Source organism: Myxocyprinus asiaticus, chromosome 44, assembly GCF_019703515.2.
Source record: "Myxocyprinus asiaticus isolate MX2 ecotype Aquarium Trade chromosome 44, UBuf_Myxa_2, whole genome shotgun sequence".
Taxonomy (NCBI): Eukaryota; Metazoa; Chordata; class Actinopteri; order Cypriniformes; family Catostomidae; genus Myxocyprinus; species Myxocyprinus asiaticus.
In genome coordinates this window covers 16,190,564-16,206,476 of record NC_059387.1, presented here as the reverse complement: position 1 = coordinate 16,206,476, position 15,913 = coordinate 16,190,564, and the positions used below count along the sequence as shown (strand labels likewise).

The 15,913-nt window shown below is 39.0% G+C and overlaps 1 protein-coding gene across 1 annotated transcript in view; it reads right to left on the bottom strand.

Moving 5' to 3' along the window:
• Window positions 1–15,913, bottom strand: part of LOC127434299 (double-stranded RNA-binding protein Staufen homolog 2-like) — a 152,021-nt gene that overhangs the window by 72,995 nt on the left and 63,113 nt on the right. Inside the window, 2 exon segments of the mRNA XM_051686938.1 lie at window positions 7,669–7,849; window positions 7,851–7,965. Coding sequence (XP_051542898.1) covers window positions 7,669–7,849; window positions 7,851–7,965 — 296 coding nt within the window.

Sequence of the window (15,913 nt, the reverse complement as noted above, 5' to 3'; positions counted from 1 at the left end):
AAAAATGTGATCTGGACTGTGTCATGATTTCTGGTGCCAGACGGGCTGGTTTAAGTATTTCTGTAACTGTTGATCTCCTGGGATTTTCATGCACAACAGTCTCTAATGGTGCCAAAAACAAAAAGCAGTTCTGTGGACGGAAATGCCTTGTTGATGAGAGAGGTCAACAGAGAATGGCCAGACTGGTTTCAACTGACAAAGTCTACAGTAACTCTGATAACCACTCTGTACAATTGTGGTGAGAAGAACAGCATGCGGGTTGGCGCTGTTTTGGCGGCACGAGGGGGACCTACACAATAATAGGCAGGTGGTTTTAATGTTGTGGCTGATCGGTGTATATATTATGCTGAAGATTAAGACAACGGTACCACTGAGAGGGTCAGGGAAGGTTAGACAGAATGTGGGCATGAACCCACTGAAAATGTGAAGTTAAAAAGAGAACAATAAGAAATTATTGCATTGCACTGGTACAGCAGGAATAGAGAACGAAAGAGAATGCAAGGGAAAGAAAGAGAGAGGGCATGTGTTATGCATTAATCCAACGATTCCATTATTTCTGCCCTACTTCCATCAAATATGGCCTGAGCCAACAGGGCCCTAAACAGTGAAATGAACAGCAAACAAACTGCTTTCTCCAACCCACTCTGTACCAATACTCTTTTCAAAAGCCAATCATGCCCCCTCTAATTTTCAACCTCTGGCCATATTCCATCACTCTCTCTTTCCTCTCTGGGCCCCATTTGTCTAGTTGGGGCCTGACAAAAGAGAATGAGATTTGATTAATTCACAATCAAATAAAGACAAATTTCAAGAACACCAAAGATAGACTGTATTAAGTCTTTATTTTTACAAGGCACAGCCCTATTTGTCCATTAACTTTGCGATTAAACTAAGTGTTTTGACTTTTGAGATCAGAATCAGAAACGGATGCATGATTTACCATGTGTCTATGCGTCTACAATAAGTACAACATCTGCAGTGTAGCACAAATGCTTTAGGAAACTCATTGAACATTAATTCTTTGGCTTTTCCAAACTGTTGCAGGTGTCCTTGTTGCTCCAATGCTAGTATGAAAGGGGCCTAATAGGGGCTTTCATAACAGAAAATGTTTAAGTTTCATCAAGACCCAATTGAATCACTGAATGGCCTGGTATAATTTAAACGTGTCCTTTGGCATTGTGGATAGCATGTCTAGTGCACTGATTGGAAACACTGAGGTGTCTGCCAATAAGCGCATACAATTTGCACAAATTCCATATGAACATCTGCCAAGGAACATACAACAGTCTGGAATCTACCTCTTAGCGCAAAAAGACGCAGCTCGGCGGTTTGTTTTGTTTTAGGTGCGTTCAGGTTTTAATTATCAACCCACATTGTCTGAATGAAACACAAATTTCCTGCTTTTCTTCATTACACACTCAAATCCCTCCTGATAGAAGACACCAAGGAATGGGGGGATAAAGCCATTAGGATCGCTGGCCGGGATTCTTATCAGGGTTTTTGAGGGGGGAAAGGGGTTTAAACGTGGAGTGATTCACACAGGCAGGTCAGCTCATCCCTCGTAGCTGTCCCTATAAGTGAAACCTGCTGTTTTTCTGCGCGTTTACGTTTGGTCGCCTTGCCGCTCTTCATCGTGTTTCAGTCTACTGGAAGGCTCTGAGCAAAAACAAAAGCCTTTTTCAAAGGCAACCTCAGCAGGTTAAGATAAAATAGTTTAATATGAAAAGCACCTGCTGCTAAATTAAAGGGATAGTTCACCCAAAAATGAAAATTCTCTCATTATTTACTCACCCTCATTATATCCTAGGTGTGTGTGACTTTCTTTCTTCACCAGAACACATTTGAAGAAAAACGGACAAATATCTCAGCTCAGTAGTACCTTAAAATGCAAGTGAATGGAGATTTCTCTTTGGAAACTCCAAAAATCACAGACAGTCAGCTTAAACTTCATCCATTCGACACCAGCTGTTAAATGAATGTCTTCTAAAGTGACACGATCGCTTTTGGTGTGAAAAATACAACGCTTCATGAGAGGGTTGAGTCCAAGCTTTCTCTCGTGTGACGTTTTGGCGTTTCCATGGATACAGAGGTAATCTCACGTTCTCCACTCGATTGATACATCCAGGATAAGCACACAAACACACTATTGTGAGTAAAGAAACAAATAAAAACGATCTAAACCAAAATCAACCAAGCTACTGTACAGCCTTCCTCCTGACTTGTAAACAGCGCTGCTCTTCCGGCTGACACACGTGCCTCAGTTCTCGTGTTTCAAATGCCAATGCGATTATGTCACACGTGCGTACTGCTGCTGACAGGAAGCATGATTTAGGAGTTAAAAAGTAAATACACATTGATCTTTTTCACACTAAAAGCGATCGCTTTAGAAGACATTAATTTAACAGCTGGTGTCGTTCAGATGAAGTTTTAACTGACAGTCACTGATATTTGGAGCTTCAAAAGAGAAACTGCCATTCAATTGCATTTTAAGGACCTACTGAGCTAAGAAATTATTTCATTTTTCTTCAAATGTGTTCTGGTGAAGAAAAAGTCATACACACCTGGGGTATCATGAGGGTGAGTAAATAATGAGAGAATTTTTATTTTTGGGTGAACTATCCCTTTAAGTGAGCCAATGCAAGGTGAGGTACTCCATGGCGGTTTCCAGTCATTGACATGGTTTTCCGTGTAACTGTGGAAAAGAATGTGAACACACACATGGGGGACTAACAGAGCCGCGGAAGAGGAATCAGATAAAGGAATGTGGTTATCCCTCGTCTGCAATGGAATGTAGACAGGAAAAGCAAATATAACTTTAGGAAATTACTTCGCCGGCCAATAGGAACATCAATGACAGAAACAGGCAATTGACTGCAGCTCCACATGTTCGCAGTCTTATCCAGATGGACAGACAGTGCAAGCCAAGAAGATCAAGTTTAGATTTCACAAGAGCTGTTATGAAATTTTAGGTTTGATTTTCCTGGTAGAAAAAAAATTATTCACTGAAGCATCGTGAAACCACAAAAGGTTATGAATTCTGAATTTATTATTAACAAAATATCGGTTTCTAGTGTCATTTGTGATTTACCAACTAAGAACAACAGGCTGAACATACTTTATTTAAAACATCTTTATGACAACAACCAACCAACGTTCTGCATCATGAAGTCTAGGGCTACCCCCTGATAGTCGACCAAAGGTTAGTCGATGAGAAGAGTCTTGGTAGACCAAGTTTTGGTTTGGTTAAGCCTACACAATAAAGCAAGACACCTTGATTTCAAACTTTGAACTTTATTTTAACTAAAAATTCAAATGAAACTGAAAAAAAAAAAAGTGCAATTAAAATGTGTGTTGTTCAACTTTTTGAAAGATGGTTTTACAACAGTTGTCAACATCTCTCTGGCAAAGAACCTACTTCATCTGTGTATTCTCTACCCATCGGGTATTTCGTTATCTGGGAAAATACGTGTGAATAAATATGTGTGAATAAATTCATTTTGTTCCCTCCTTCACGATATATATATTATATATATATATATATAGGCTGCAGTTGGTCACAATGAACTGCTCTGTGGAAATAAAGTGAACTGAACTCAAAGCACTTCCTGAGCTGAGATGTCTGAGGTCATTTGCAGCACTCATAGACAATACTGTTCTTGCAAAAAAATTAAATAAATAAAAATCAGAAGACAGAAACAAAGAGTGAGAACCTTATATATGCGTGTGTTCCATGCGACTGCACGCCTCCGTATAAACATACATGCACATAGATGACTTTTCTGTCATCTGTTCTTAATAATATAAAAGTGTTTCTTCAAGCGTGTGTCTGTGTGTCTACGTGCAAATTATTTGTAATATTAGCTTAATAATAATAATAATTTTATACATGGGAAAACGAGCCAAACATAGTCTTGACATAGTCAAAGGCATCAGCTATTGGCGATCACTCTGACCATCGTCGATCCCCGAGATCATCGTCTGTCGGCACAACCCTAATGTGCATTTCTTTCTATAAATTAACAAAATGTTCAGACAGTCTCCTTGCTGGTTTTTCCGACACATTCAGGATCATTACTGCTTTTGCCGGTGTCACTGCGGCTCGCTTCGTGTGCGCTTGTAAAATGTATATTTTAAAGGCTCATTATTACAGTTTAGTATTTCTCTGTAATGTAGAACAGTGTTAGCAATGTTACTTCTAATTTCTTTCTCAGCCCTGGAACTCAACCCATTTTCTGATGCCCCCCAAATAATATATTCAAGTAATTAAATTAATATCATAAACGTGCGACTAGTCGAATAGACTAATGGCTTAAATTAACCCCTACTAGGCGACTAGGAAAATCTTTGGTTGGGGGCAGCCCTAATGAAGTCTATATTTAAAGAGAATGAATGTATTTACTATGGCTGTTGATTTAACGTGGTAATTTAGTGTGAATAATTGTATAAAAATAACATGTTAAAAAAAATTGCCAATTACATTATTTGAATTATGTATTATTTATACTTACCTTATTTTCCGGAAATAAAGTCGCATCGCACATGACTATGAAGGCAGATTTACATGGGACGCGGTAAGTGGCAGGCTTGAGAAACAGACTGCATGTTACTTCATATTTTTATTGGTAAATTGGTATAGTATAAATATCACATCAATAATTTAAATGGGAGGGCTAAAAATGAACATTCAAAATCCACAAAACACTGCCAATAACCCACCTGGGCAAATGTTTCTCTAAAGTTGATGTTTCAGACACCTGTTGCAGAAGAGAAAATTAAAGTATACGGACCGTGGCCCATTTATATACATTGCACAGTCATCTATTTTCCAAACATAAGCTATACATGTTTCCGTAGTCAATTTTAACCTGGTACACGACTCGTCCATTCACAGCTTTCTATGAGGCTGTTTTCCTATTTATGTCTCTATAAACGCTCAAAAGAAACGTTATTTGTCAGGAGGAAATTCAGCAACAGCGAGTATATTCATCTCCATGTTGTTTTTGACTACAAAAAAGCTACGTGTCATTTGATAAGTTGTGAATAAATTCAGCTCTGACTGGTCAGTGTCAAGCGGCAGCCGCAGAAAGATAAATAATTTTGTATCTTGCACGGTGTGTGCTGCAAACCGTCGTGCGCAACAAAGCGGCAGGATTCTTGTGAACAAACTTGGAAAGCAGGACCGCTTCGACTGCCGCATCCGTTTTGCCACCTGCCGCCTCTCTCTCACTGAAAATGAATAGGGAAAGCACAGTGACCGTGTCCCGTGTAAAACCGTGTTGAGGAAAAAAAAAAAAAAAGTCACATCTCTGTATAAGTCGCACTGAAAGAGTTTGCAGACGGCAGGCACTAGGGCCTGGGAGCAACTAGCAGACTTCCCTTCACTGGTTCAGGTGTCAAACGTGCAGTACCTCAGAATCTACACATCATGTCACTGTGTTTTTGGACTTGTTTTAAACGGGAGAATTTGCTTTAAGTAGTCTTGTTTAACAGTTTCTCATATTCTTTTTGTTTCATAATAGAAATGCGACAATAAGCCACATCTGTTTATAACATCTGTAACTCCGTGCGTGCACAAATAAACAGCTTTTCATCTGTGAGTAAAACAGCATGCCTGTTGTATTCTATTCATTCATTAACGTTAGTGACTGTGGATATTTCTGATATGTGCAACCCTCTTTGCAATGTATGAATTATCCAGTTCACTGACTGAATGTTTTTACTACAAGTGTGATGAAACTTCATTTTTTGGGCATGTGTGTGAGGTGTTGCGTTTGACAGTGGTTTAGAGTTTGTTAAAACAATAATGTTATGATGGACAAAATATTTAACTGGCTGCATCACGTACTTTGTAAAGGCAAAATATTCTGAATTGGCAACTCTACCGTCTCTATGGCTGATGTTTTCATCTGTTTTGGTGTGCGTGTGTTTGACCGGCCAGCATCAGTTACGTATACACTGGCGGCCAAATGTTTGGAATAATGTACAGATTTTGCTGTTTCAGAAGGAATTTGGTATATTAATTCACCAAAGTGGCATTTAACTGATCACAAAGTATAGTCAGGACATTACTGATGTAAAAAACAGCACCATCACTATTTGAAAAAAGTCATTTTTGATCAAATCTTGACAGGCCCCATTTCCAGCAGTCATCACTCCAACAACTTATCCTTGAATAATCATGCTAAATTGCTCATTTGGTACTAGAAAATCACTTGCCATTATATCAAACACAGCTGAAAGCTATTTGGTTCATTAAATGATGCTTAACATTGTCTTTGTGTTTGTTTTTAGGTTGCCATAGTATGTAATAGACTGGCATGACTTAGGACAATATTAGGTCAAAAATGGCAAAAAAGAAACAGCTTTCTCTAGAAATTCGTCAGTCAATCATTGTTTTGAGGAATAAAGGCTATACAATGCTTGAAATGCTCTAACAAGGACAGAAACAGATACAACTAAACAAGAGGATAAGTACATCAGAGTCTCTAGTTTGAGAAATAGACACCTCTCATGTCCTCAGCTGACATGTACAACATGTACAACAGTAAAGAGAAGACTCAGGGGTGCAGGCCTTATGGGAAGAATTGCAAAGAAAAAGCCACTTTTGAAACAGAAAAACAATAAGAAAAGGTTAGAGTGGACAAAGAAACACAGACATTGGACAACAGATAATTTGAAAAGTGTTATGGATCTTAACTCCATTGAGCTTTTGTGGGATCAGCTAGACTGTAAGGTGCGTGAGAAGTGCCCGACAAGACAGCCACATCATTGGCAAGTGCTACAGGAAGCGTGGGGTGAAATGTCACCTGAAGTATCTGGACAAACTGACAGCTGGAATGTCAAGGATCTGCAAAGCTGCCATTGCTGCATGTGGAGGATTTTTTGATGAGAACTCTTTGAAGTAGTTTAAAAAGTTCTGAATTTTTTTTCTCCAAATTGTAACAGTAATTTTTCAGTTATTAATGTTCTGACTATACATTGTGATCAGTTGAATTCCACTTTGGTGAATAAAAGTACCAATTTCTTTCCATAAGAGCAAAATCTGTACATTATTCCAAACTTTTGGCCACCAGTGTAAATTATGCATATAAGTCGCTTCAGACTATAAGTCGCAGGGCCTTACAGATGATGTAAAAAACACGCAACTTATATTCCTTAAAATACAGTCATTATTTTTATTTGGGGGCCTTTCTCAGCAAATATTGATATATGCGATAATTGTGCTTAGTTAGAATAATTAGTCAGCATGTAATGCAATTACTTTGATTAAAAGTTTTATCGATTGACAGCTCTAGTACTTACACATTAAATCACAATTCCAGGAGCATGCTCGGCAAAGTTAAAAATAGTAAAGGTCATCCACAGAAAGTAAGATGCACTTTGAGTGACAATGGCAAAGTTTGAGGCTTCCATTGAGCAGACATATTTTACTACGACTTTTATGCAGAGTCTTTACCCATAATTTGGCAACAAGCCACCTTAGCTCAAAGATTTACACCCTTATGTTTTTCCTCAAAAAATTAGATGCATCAAGAATTATTTTAGAATCGGAATTGTGAGGTACCCGAAGCTTCTAGTAGCACTATGAGTGGTGAGCATGAGCAAGACACAAAGAGAGACAGATAAACAAAGAAAGAGATCTGCAAAATCACTTGATTTTTTCCATACCTGGAATCCTTGAATGTGGGCTAAGTACTCCAGCTGCTGGGAAGGCTGGATGGAGCCACAGGGTAAAGCAGGTGCTTTTCCTTTCAGGATCAGGGCTTCAGCGGTGGGTGAAGTGCCGCTCAGTAGCAGCTCTCTGGCGATCGCTGCAGTGTTGCCCACTGAAGGGGTGTAGAACGGCCCCTTGGCCAATGTCTTTGGGTGTCAGGTAGTTTCCAGGGGCACCGGGGGCTCCCTTATTCCGGCTTGCTTCCATTTCCTGATACACGTCTGGGGAGAGGTGAAGAATTCCTTTCTGTGCTATAGAGGGTTAGATTGAGACAAACAGTCACAACAGTGTCATTACTGTTCCTGTGCATGTATAAGGGCAGAAACATGCTCTATGCAAGTCAACACATTGTACGTGCACAGTTCCGTTGTTCTTGCATTACTGTGGCTGTAACAAATGCAGTACTCAAGGGTGTGACAGAGTTACCTTCAAAGATCCAGCAACTAAAGCAGATTAGCTATTAAGACTAGGGTATACTTACAGTAGCTGTTCCATGTGACGTTAAGTCTTGCTCATGGTCAGGTGCTCTAGACTTTCATAGTATACTCTTTTTTTTCTTTTCTCCCCAATTTGGAATGCTCAATTCCCAATGTGCTCCAGGTCCTCATGGTGGCTTAGTGACTCGCCTCAATCCGGTTGGCGGAGGACGAATCTCAGTTGCCTCCGCATCTGAGACAGTCAATCTGCGCATCTTAACATGTGGCTTGAGCGCGTTACCGCAGAGACATAACACGTGTGGAGGCTTCACACTATTCTCCGTGGCATCCACGCATAACCATGCGCCCCACTGAGAGTGAGAACCACATTATAGTGACCAAGAGGAGGTTACCCCATGTGACTCTACCCTCCCTAGCAACCAGGCCAATTTGGATGCTTAGGAGACCTGGCTGGAGTCACTCAGCACGCCCTGGATTTGAACTCGTGACTCCAGGGGTGGTAGTCAGAGTCTTGAAAGGTGGTAGTCAGCTTTTCGCTGAGCTACCCATATAGTATACTCTTTTGATCGCAAGCCTGTATGGACGAGTTCAACGCATCCGCACCACGACTGCTTTGTGATACTCTTTAGTACAGTCAACAACAGGCACATGTTCAGACGACACACACAGACTGTCCGTGAGTCTAGAAAAGCTGGGCTGCAAGCACATACTGTGCTGATGACAAAATTTGTGCACTGTGCATGAGACGTAGCCACACGTGGAAAACCAAAGTCTACTTTGGCCTTTAGGTAGCTAGCTATTAACAAGCTGAAAGTTTAATAAACTTCAAATAACTTGTTAAGGAGTCTCTTCCTGCTACAGGGACCCTTGTGGCATATCTGAGATTGCATTGTGTACTGATGAATCGAGTTCTCTCACACATTTTGGAACACAGACACATAAAAACAAGCATAAGTAGCTTGAAGCATTTTGCGTTCACGTACTTGCATAGAGTATGTTTTAGGCCTTAAAAATGGTCAATATCTTTCAAGTGCAGGTCAGTATGCTTCTGAGCAGGTGTGTACGCATGTTTATTAACCTTTTTTCCACAATGTTCCACAATTCATAACAGAAGCCCGTTTTCGTTTTCCAGGCTCCAGTGTTTTCACTCGCATTGGAGTATGTTCTTAGCGGATAATGTGATGTTTAGCATATTAAATTTGTTTTAAAAAAAGCATTTGGATCCACAGTGCTGACACTTTAGAAAGTCCTGATGACCATTTTTTGACAATGCCTCAATGCCTTGTCAAAGTTTAAGGAGTGGGTGGATGACAAAGCTATAAACCGAGGTCAGTTACATTAATATTATTAACAGCTTAAGGGTTGTTTTGACAGCCAACAACTGCACAAGTTGAGCCTGAACTCAATTTTACTCCAACTAACACTTAATATTGTTGTTGTTCTCCATCTGGATCACTCCTATTGGTTGTTTCTTATGGAGACCGCAACCAGAAAACAGTCCAGCGGCAATTAAAATCATCATGGCACTGCCCAGTGGTTAGTCAGGAAAACTGTGTATATTCTGGCTCTTAACGGGTCAAGAAACAAAACAACAACAAAAAAACTATGCCAGTGCGCTTTTGGTTGGAAGAATTAAAAATATTTATTTCTATTCAGTATTAATGAAAATTGCAAGTACCTGATAGTTTAAGGGTTAGAAAAGAGCATCTTCAGCAATGGTCTTTAGCTGTGCATAGCAGCACTGAATCAAATGTCCATAAGCCGCCGGCTAGTTTCCATGATTTCTGACAACCCAGATCAAGCAACAACTAATTTAACTTGCCGTTTAGTCCATATAACTGGTAAATATTATCGCAGAAAACTGTGAGAAAGGTAAATAGACAGTTTCTCTGAACACTGAGGCCTGCTGTTGATGCAGCTCTTTAATTCATGGAGTGAGAATGCTAAATGAAAACCAGCAGTTTGGAATTCTCTCCACAGGTTTTCAGCAAGGTTGACTGGCAAAGAGGCAACCAACAATTAATTTTTTTAAATGTCACATGACAACTCGAATTTCACGTTACACAAATCAGAGTTGCAGGCCTGTATAAGAAAAATGCATACTTAAAATGCCATAAAACAAAAAGGTGTGAGCCAAGATGACATCAATAGAGTTACAACAAAAAGCACATAAATGCAAAGAAAAAAACAATACCCCCACCCCCTCGGCAACCCCCTTTTCTCTCTCTCTTCGTTCCAACAGGTTCCACCCAGCATAATGGGCTGAATTTGAGAATGGTGGACTGGAGTTTAGCCAGCTCATGGCCCAGGCTGTGATTTAAAACAGATAACACACAAGGCCCAACTGTAAATCAACAAAATGAAGCAATACTCTAAGACACTAAACACCAACACACTGACATATTCATACACACACAAGCAGAGCCCTGTCTTACTCGTACATTCACTGACGTGGAATCCTGCACTACTTTTTAACCTTTTCACACACTCTGTGCTTTCTTTTACTCTCTCACACAACACAAACCAGGAACACACACCAGGAAGTGAAATATGGCCACTTTGCAGCCAACTGCTGAAATGTTGATCTAATTGTAATGTTTTGTCAGGTTTTTTTTTTTTTTTTGCTTCTCAAAGCTGTGCATAACCGTGTGGGATTTAAAATTCAATTAAGAAAATTTGTTGCTTCTTTGGGACACAATGCAACACTAAGACTCACCGCACACCCACTTCATTTCTTTCTTCCATTCATTATGCTACACATGAATTACAAAGCTCCCAGCACAAATGCCATGTGGCATATTCCACTTTGGTGTTTTATGATTTTTTTTTTTAAGCATTAAAAAGGCACAAATCCCTTTTTTTATTAGACAAACTATCATTTGATATTAGATATGTAAATTCAACCTAGTGTGAAAAGTAGCAAGTTTAAACATGTACACAGTATGTAGCCCACAATTAATCAATAACAGCTATTGAATTAATTGTAGTAAAAACGTTTGTAATTATCAACCAATTTTAATTACCAAAAAAAGTATAGTTGTACCCCACATTTTGCACGCAACCCTGTTACAGCTTGATTTTTCTACCCATTACCAAAAATAAAATTTCTTACAATTGTGACACCTAGGTAGTAACATCATTTGGATATTTCTGTAGCATGTCAAAAAGACAAGAAAATAATCTTTCCATTTCTCAATTGTAACAAATTTGTTGTAATTAGTCTGCATTTAACACAAACTCAACCATTCAACCCTGTAACCTATGTTTAAAAAAAGCTATATTAGATTTTTAATAGTTTTTTTGGGGCATTTTGAAATTTTTTGATTGCCATATTCAAAGACATCAACACAATGAAGAGAGGAGACCGTGAGGGGAACGTGACCCAAACCAGACTCGAACACAGGTCCCCCACAATAGCTCAATGTGTCGGAGCACTCGCATTGACTATAAGGCCATTACTTCAATGGAAAAATAAAAGTTAATCAATAACGATTTTTTTCAGCAGAATGTATTATGCGATTAAAGCTCCAACCTTTACTCTGTCTGTTCAAGTGCCGAATAACAGTGGAGGAAACTGATTTATAACATCTGACCCATTGTTTTGTTGCTCTAAATCCACTATGCTACACAAGCCCTGTGATCATATGTCTGTACTCGGTGTGACTCACCGCATAATATCCTAAGCTACATTTTCTTTTTGTTTCAGAGTCTAGCTCATCCTGTATCTTAATACTCTTCAGAGGGATCCAACTCTGGGCATTCAGCGCCATGTGTCACTTTGAATAGCCACAGGGAGAAGACATTAAAGCAATAAGGTATGAACACAGTGCTAAGGAACTGAATCACTGCTCTTGCAAAATCAAAATGCTGTTCAGATGAATCCGCACAGTTAGCAGGGTGATACAAATGTACCGTAAATCTGCTTTAGAGGACCGGGTTCTGTGCTCACAGAAAAGGGTAGAAAAGAAAAACTTGGTTCCCAGGTCACTGACACATACATCTGCTCTGAAGTGAGTTAACACCCCTCAGAGACGTCCATTCTCCCGCTGGCAGCTTTTAGGAACCATAAATTAACAAGTGTTATTCTGACATTTAACGTTCGCTGGTTGGGAAAGTTTGTAAGAAAGACAACAAAGCGATAGATGGGGTCTAACAACTCCGGTGAGATCAAGTATGATATAAGAATGGCCCTTGTCCAAAGCAGAGAAATGGCCAAAAGAAGTTGGGGATTATATCCCCAGCAAAGGCGCAGGAGGACTGACATACAGAAACGTCAATCACTAGGATCAGTTGTGCAAACAGATGCAAAAACAGCATTCCCCTATCCCCTCACAATTTCTTCCCCTTTAGTTTGCGTGAGTTTAAATGTTGTGTGTGTGAAGAATCAAACCTTGAACGTGTCAGAGAAAGAGTGATTAGCCAGAAGCCTCAATCACACACAGAGTTTCAAGCTAGAAGCACAAAAATGAACAAGATTTGCATTTCCCGAAGGAAATACCAGTGCTTGCAAGGCAGCAAAATAGTAGTGTGAAAGTTTTAGGTAAGTTCAGGTTTGGATCTTTGTAAATGAAGAGATGTAAATGAAGAGAGCTGCCATTGCCTTTGTCATGATACTTAAGGCTCAGATACACTTCATTTTTGTGCGTTCCGGATTGGATCGTGCCCGGTCCAGTTCTGACCATGAACGAATACGAACGCGTACAACGCACGTGCACAATGACTGCATTTCGATACTCGTTTAGTACAGTCAACGGCAGGCACATGAGCCGACGATGCGCACAGATAAGGGCTGTCTGCATGGTGAGAAAATCTGGTCCGCGCAGACTGTGCTAATGATGAAATTTGCTTCACGCATACTATGGCTTTTAGCACGCATCCATTATTTTCTATTGACTGCGCACAAAAATTAACACAACGCAACACTGTCTTTGCAGTGTAAAGGCAGCTACAAATGGTTAAATAGATCGACTGCAAAATTTGCAATTCAGCATGCAAATAAATGTAAGGCAGACAACCGAGCACAATTTAGTATGCAAATCTTACAGGCACATTGTCACTGTCCATTACAGTTTGAAAGACTATAAGTCAATGAAACATTAAGTCAGTGGGAGATTTTCAAACTTTAAAAACTTTATAAGAAATGTTAAATTATAGACCAAAAATAGATAGCGCACCTAAAGCAGTAATTATCTACAAAAAGTTTGAATGGAGTGTGTACATTAAATGATTTGCACAAAATAAATTGTGGAGAAGAAAAAGTAGTAAGAAATGGTTGACTCCAAACACTGTAATAAAGGTTTTCACATGAGCCAAAAGCATTCGTAAGTGCGCATGCTGGTTCCAGGAATGTCACTAAATACAGTTGTGGCCAAAAATATTGGCACCCTTGGTAAATATGAGCAAAGAAGGCTGTGAAAAAAATCTGCATTGTTTATCCTTTTGATCTTTCATTAAAAAACCTTTAATTGAAGTAAACCAATTGAAACAGGGGAAATCTCTCATTATTAAATAAATATTTTTCTCCAAAATGCATTGGCCATAATTATTGGCACCCTTTATTCAATACGTTTTGCAACCTCCCTTTGCCAAGATAACAGCGCAGAGTCTCCTCTTATAATGCCTAATGAGGTTGGAGAACACCTGGCAAGGGATCCGAGACCATTCCTCCATACAGAATCTCTACAGATTCTTCAAATTCAGAGGCCCACGTTAGTGGACTCTCCTCTTCAGTTCACCCCACAGGTTTTCTATGGGGTCCAGGTCAGGGGACTGGGGTGACCATGCAAGAACCTTGACATTGTAGTCAGTGAACCATTTTTGTGTTGATTTTGATGTTTGTTTTGGATCATTGTCCTTCTGGAAGATCCAACCAAGGCCCATTGTAAGCTTTCTGGCAGAGGCAGTCAGGTTTTGATTTTTTATCTGTTGGTATTTGATAGTCAGTGACGCCTTGTATCCGAACAAGATGTCCAGGACCTCTGACAGAAAAACAGCCCCACAACATTAAAGATCCAGCACCACATTTAACCGTGGGCATTGGGTGGTACTTCATCTCCGTGTGTGCCAAACCCATCTCTGGTGTTTGCTGCCAAAAAGCCCTTTTTTTTTTTTTTAATTTCATCTAACCATAGAACCCAGTCACATTCAAAGTTCCAGTAGTGTCTGGCAAACTAAAGACAATTAAATTTTTTGTAAGATGAGAGAAGAAACTTTTTTTCTTGAAACCCTTCCCCTTGTGGTGATGTAGGTGATATATATATATATATATATATATATATATATATATATATATATACACACACACACATACACATATATTTAGACTTTCTGACCCCAAGACCCAACTCATTTCTGCAGTTGTTCAGCTATGATCCTTGGAGATCCTTTGGCCACTTCAGCCATCCTCCTCACTGTGAGTGGAGACAATATAGACACATGTCCTTTTCCAGGCTGATTCTTAAAATCTCCAGTTAATTGGAACTTGCTCATTATTGCCCTGATGGTGGAAATGGGCATTTTCAATGCTTTGGCTATTTTCTTATCCCAACAACATTTTGCCGCACATCAGAACTATATTCTTTAGACTAACCCACTGTGATTGATGATTAAGGGAATTTGGCCAGTGAGTTACCTCATATTTATACCGCTGCAAAACAGGAAGTCATGGCTGAAAAATTTCATGTTCCTAGTCACCCAGGTTACTAAAAAAAATGTAAAATATGAATGGGAATATACTTCAGATATATTTTACTCATAAGAATTTCTAGGGGTTCCAGTAATTGTGGCCAACATGATTTGGAGAAAAATACTTATTTAATAATTCATTTCCCCTCTTTCAATTGTTTTAAAGATTAAAGGTTAGACTTTTGTGAATTTTATGAATGAAAGATCAAAAGGATAAACAATGCAGATTTTTTTTCACAGACTTCTTTGCTCATATTTATCAGGGGTGCCAATATTTTTGGCCACCACTGTACTTTGGTCGAATTCACTCCAACGTGAGAACATGAGTGACCTGATTTAGAGATAATTTAGAGAAATGTTTGTTTTTCGCAGATTCCAAAACAGCTGTTAAGCTCAGCACGGATTCAATTTAAGCAAGCAACTAAATTGCTGACAACTAATTACATGATGCGGTCAGTGCAAATTCACAGATGTTCGTTGTATATACAAGGATGTTGAGCATATCCATCTGTATTACTGTTGTTGTAACCTGCATATCTAAGAGTTATTTGTGCATCCTGTGTGTTAGAGAGAGCATGTGTCAGCTTGTTAAAGCGGTCTCATTTGACAGTGATTTTTATGTAAGAAATTGTTTACTATCATGCAATTTCACGTAATCCTAAAACTTGTCATCTGTAATTTGAGCGTGTGTGTGTGATCCATCTGGCAGTCCATGGTTCTACACTGTACTGTAAAAAAAATCTTAAGTCACTGACTTGTTTTCCAGGAAAAATATCTAAATATCCTTAAAACAAAATAAATTTACTTGGGAAGAAAAATGGTAAAATATAAAAATGCTTGTTTGCAGAGAATATATCTTGGAAGCATCTTTTTCTTACCCAAAGGGCTTTTTTCTTGTTTTACGTATAAATCTAACAAAACCTTTTGAATTTATATATATATATATATACACATACACACACACACACACACACACACACACAACCGGTCAAAAGATCTGAAACACTCATTCTTTATTATCATTTTTTTTCTTCACGTTTTAGAATAATAGTAAAGTCATTAAAACTATGGAATAACA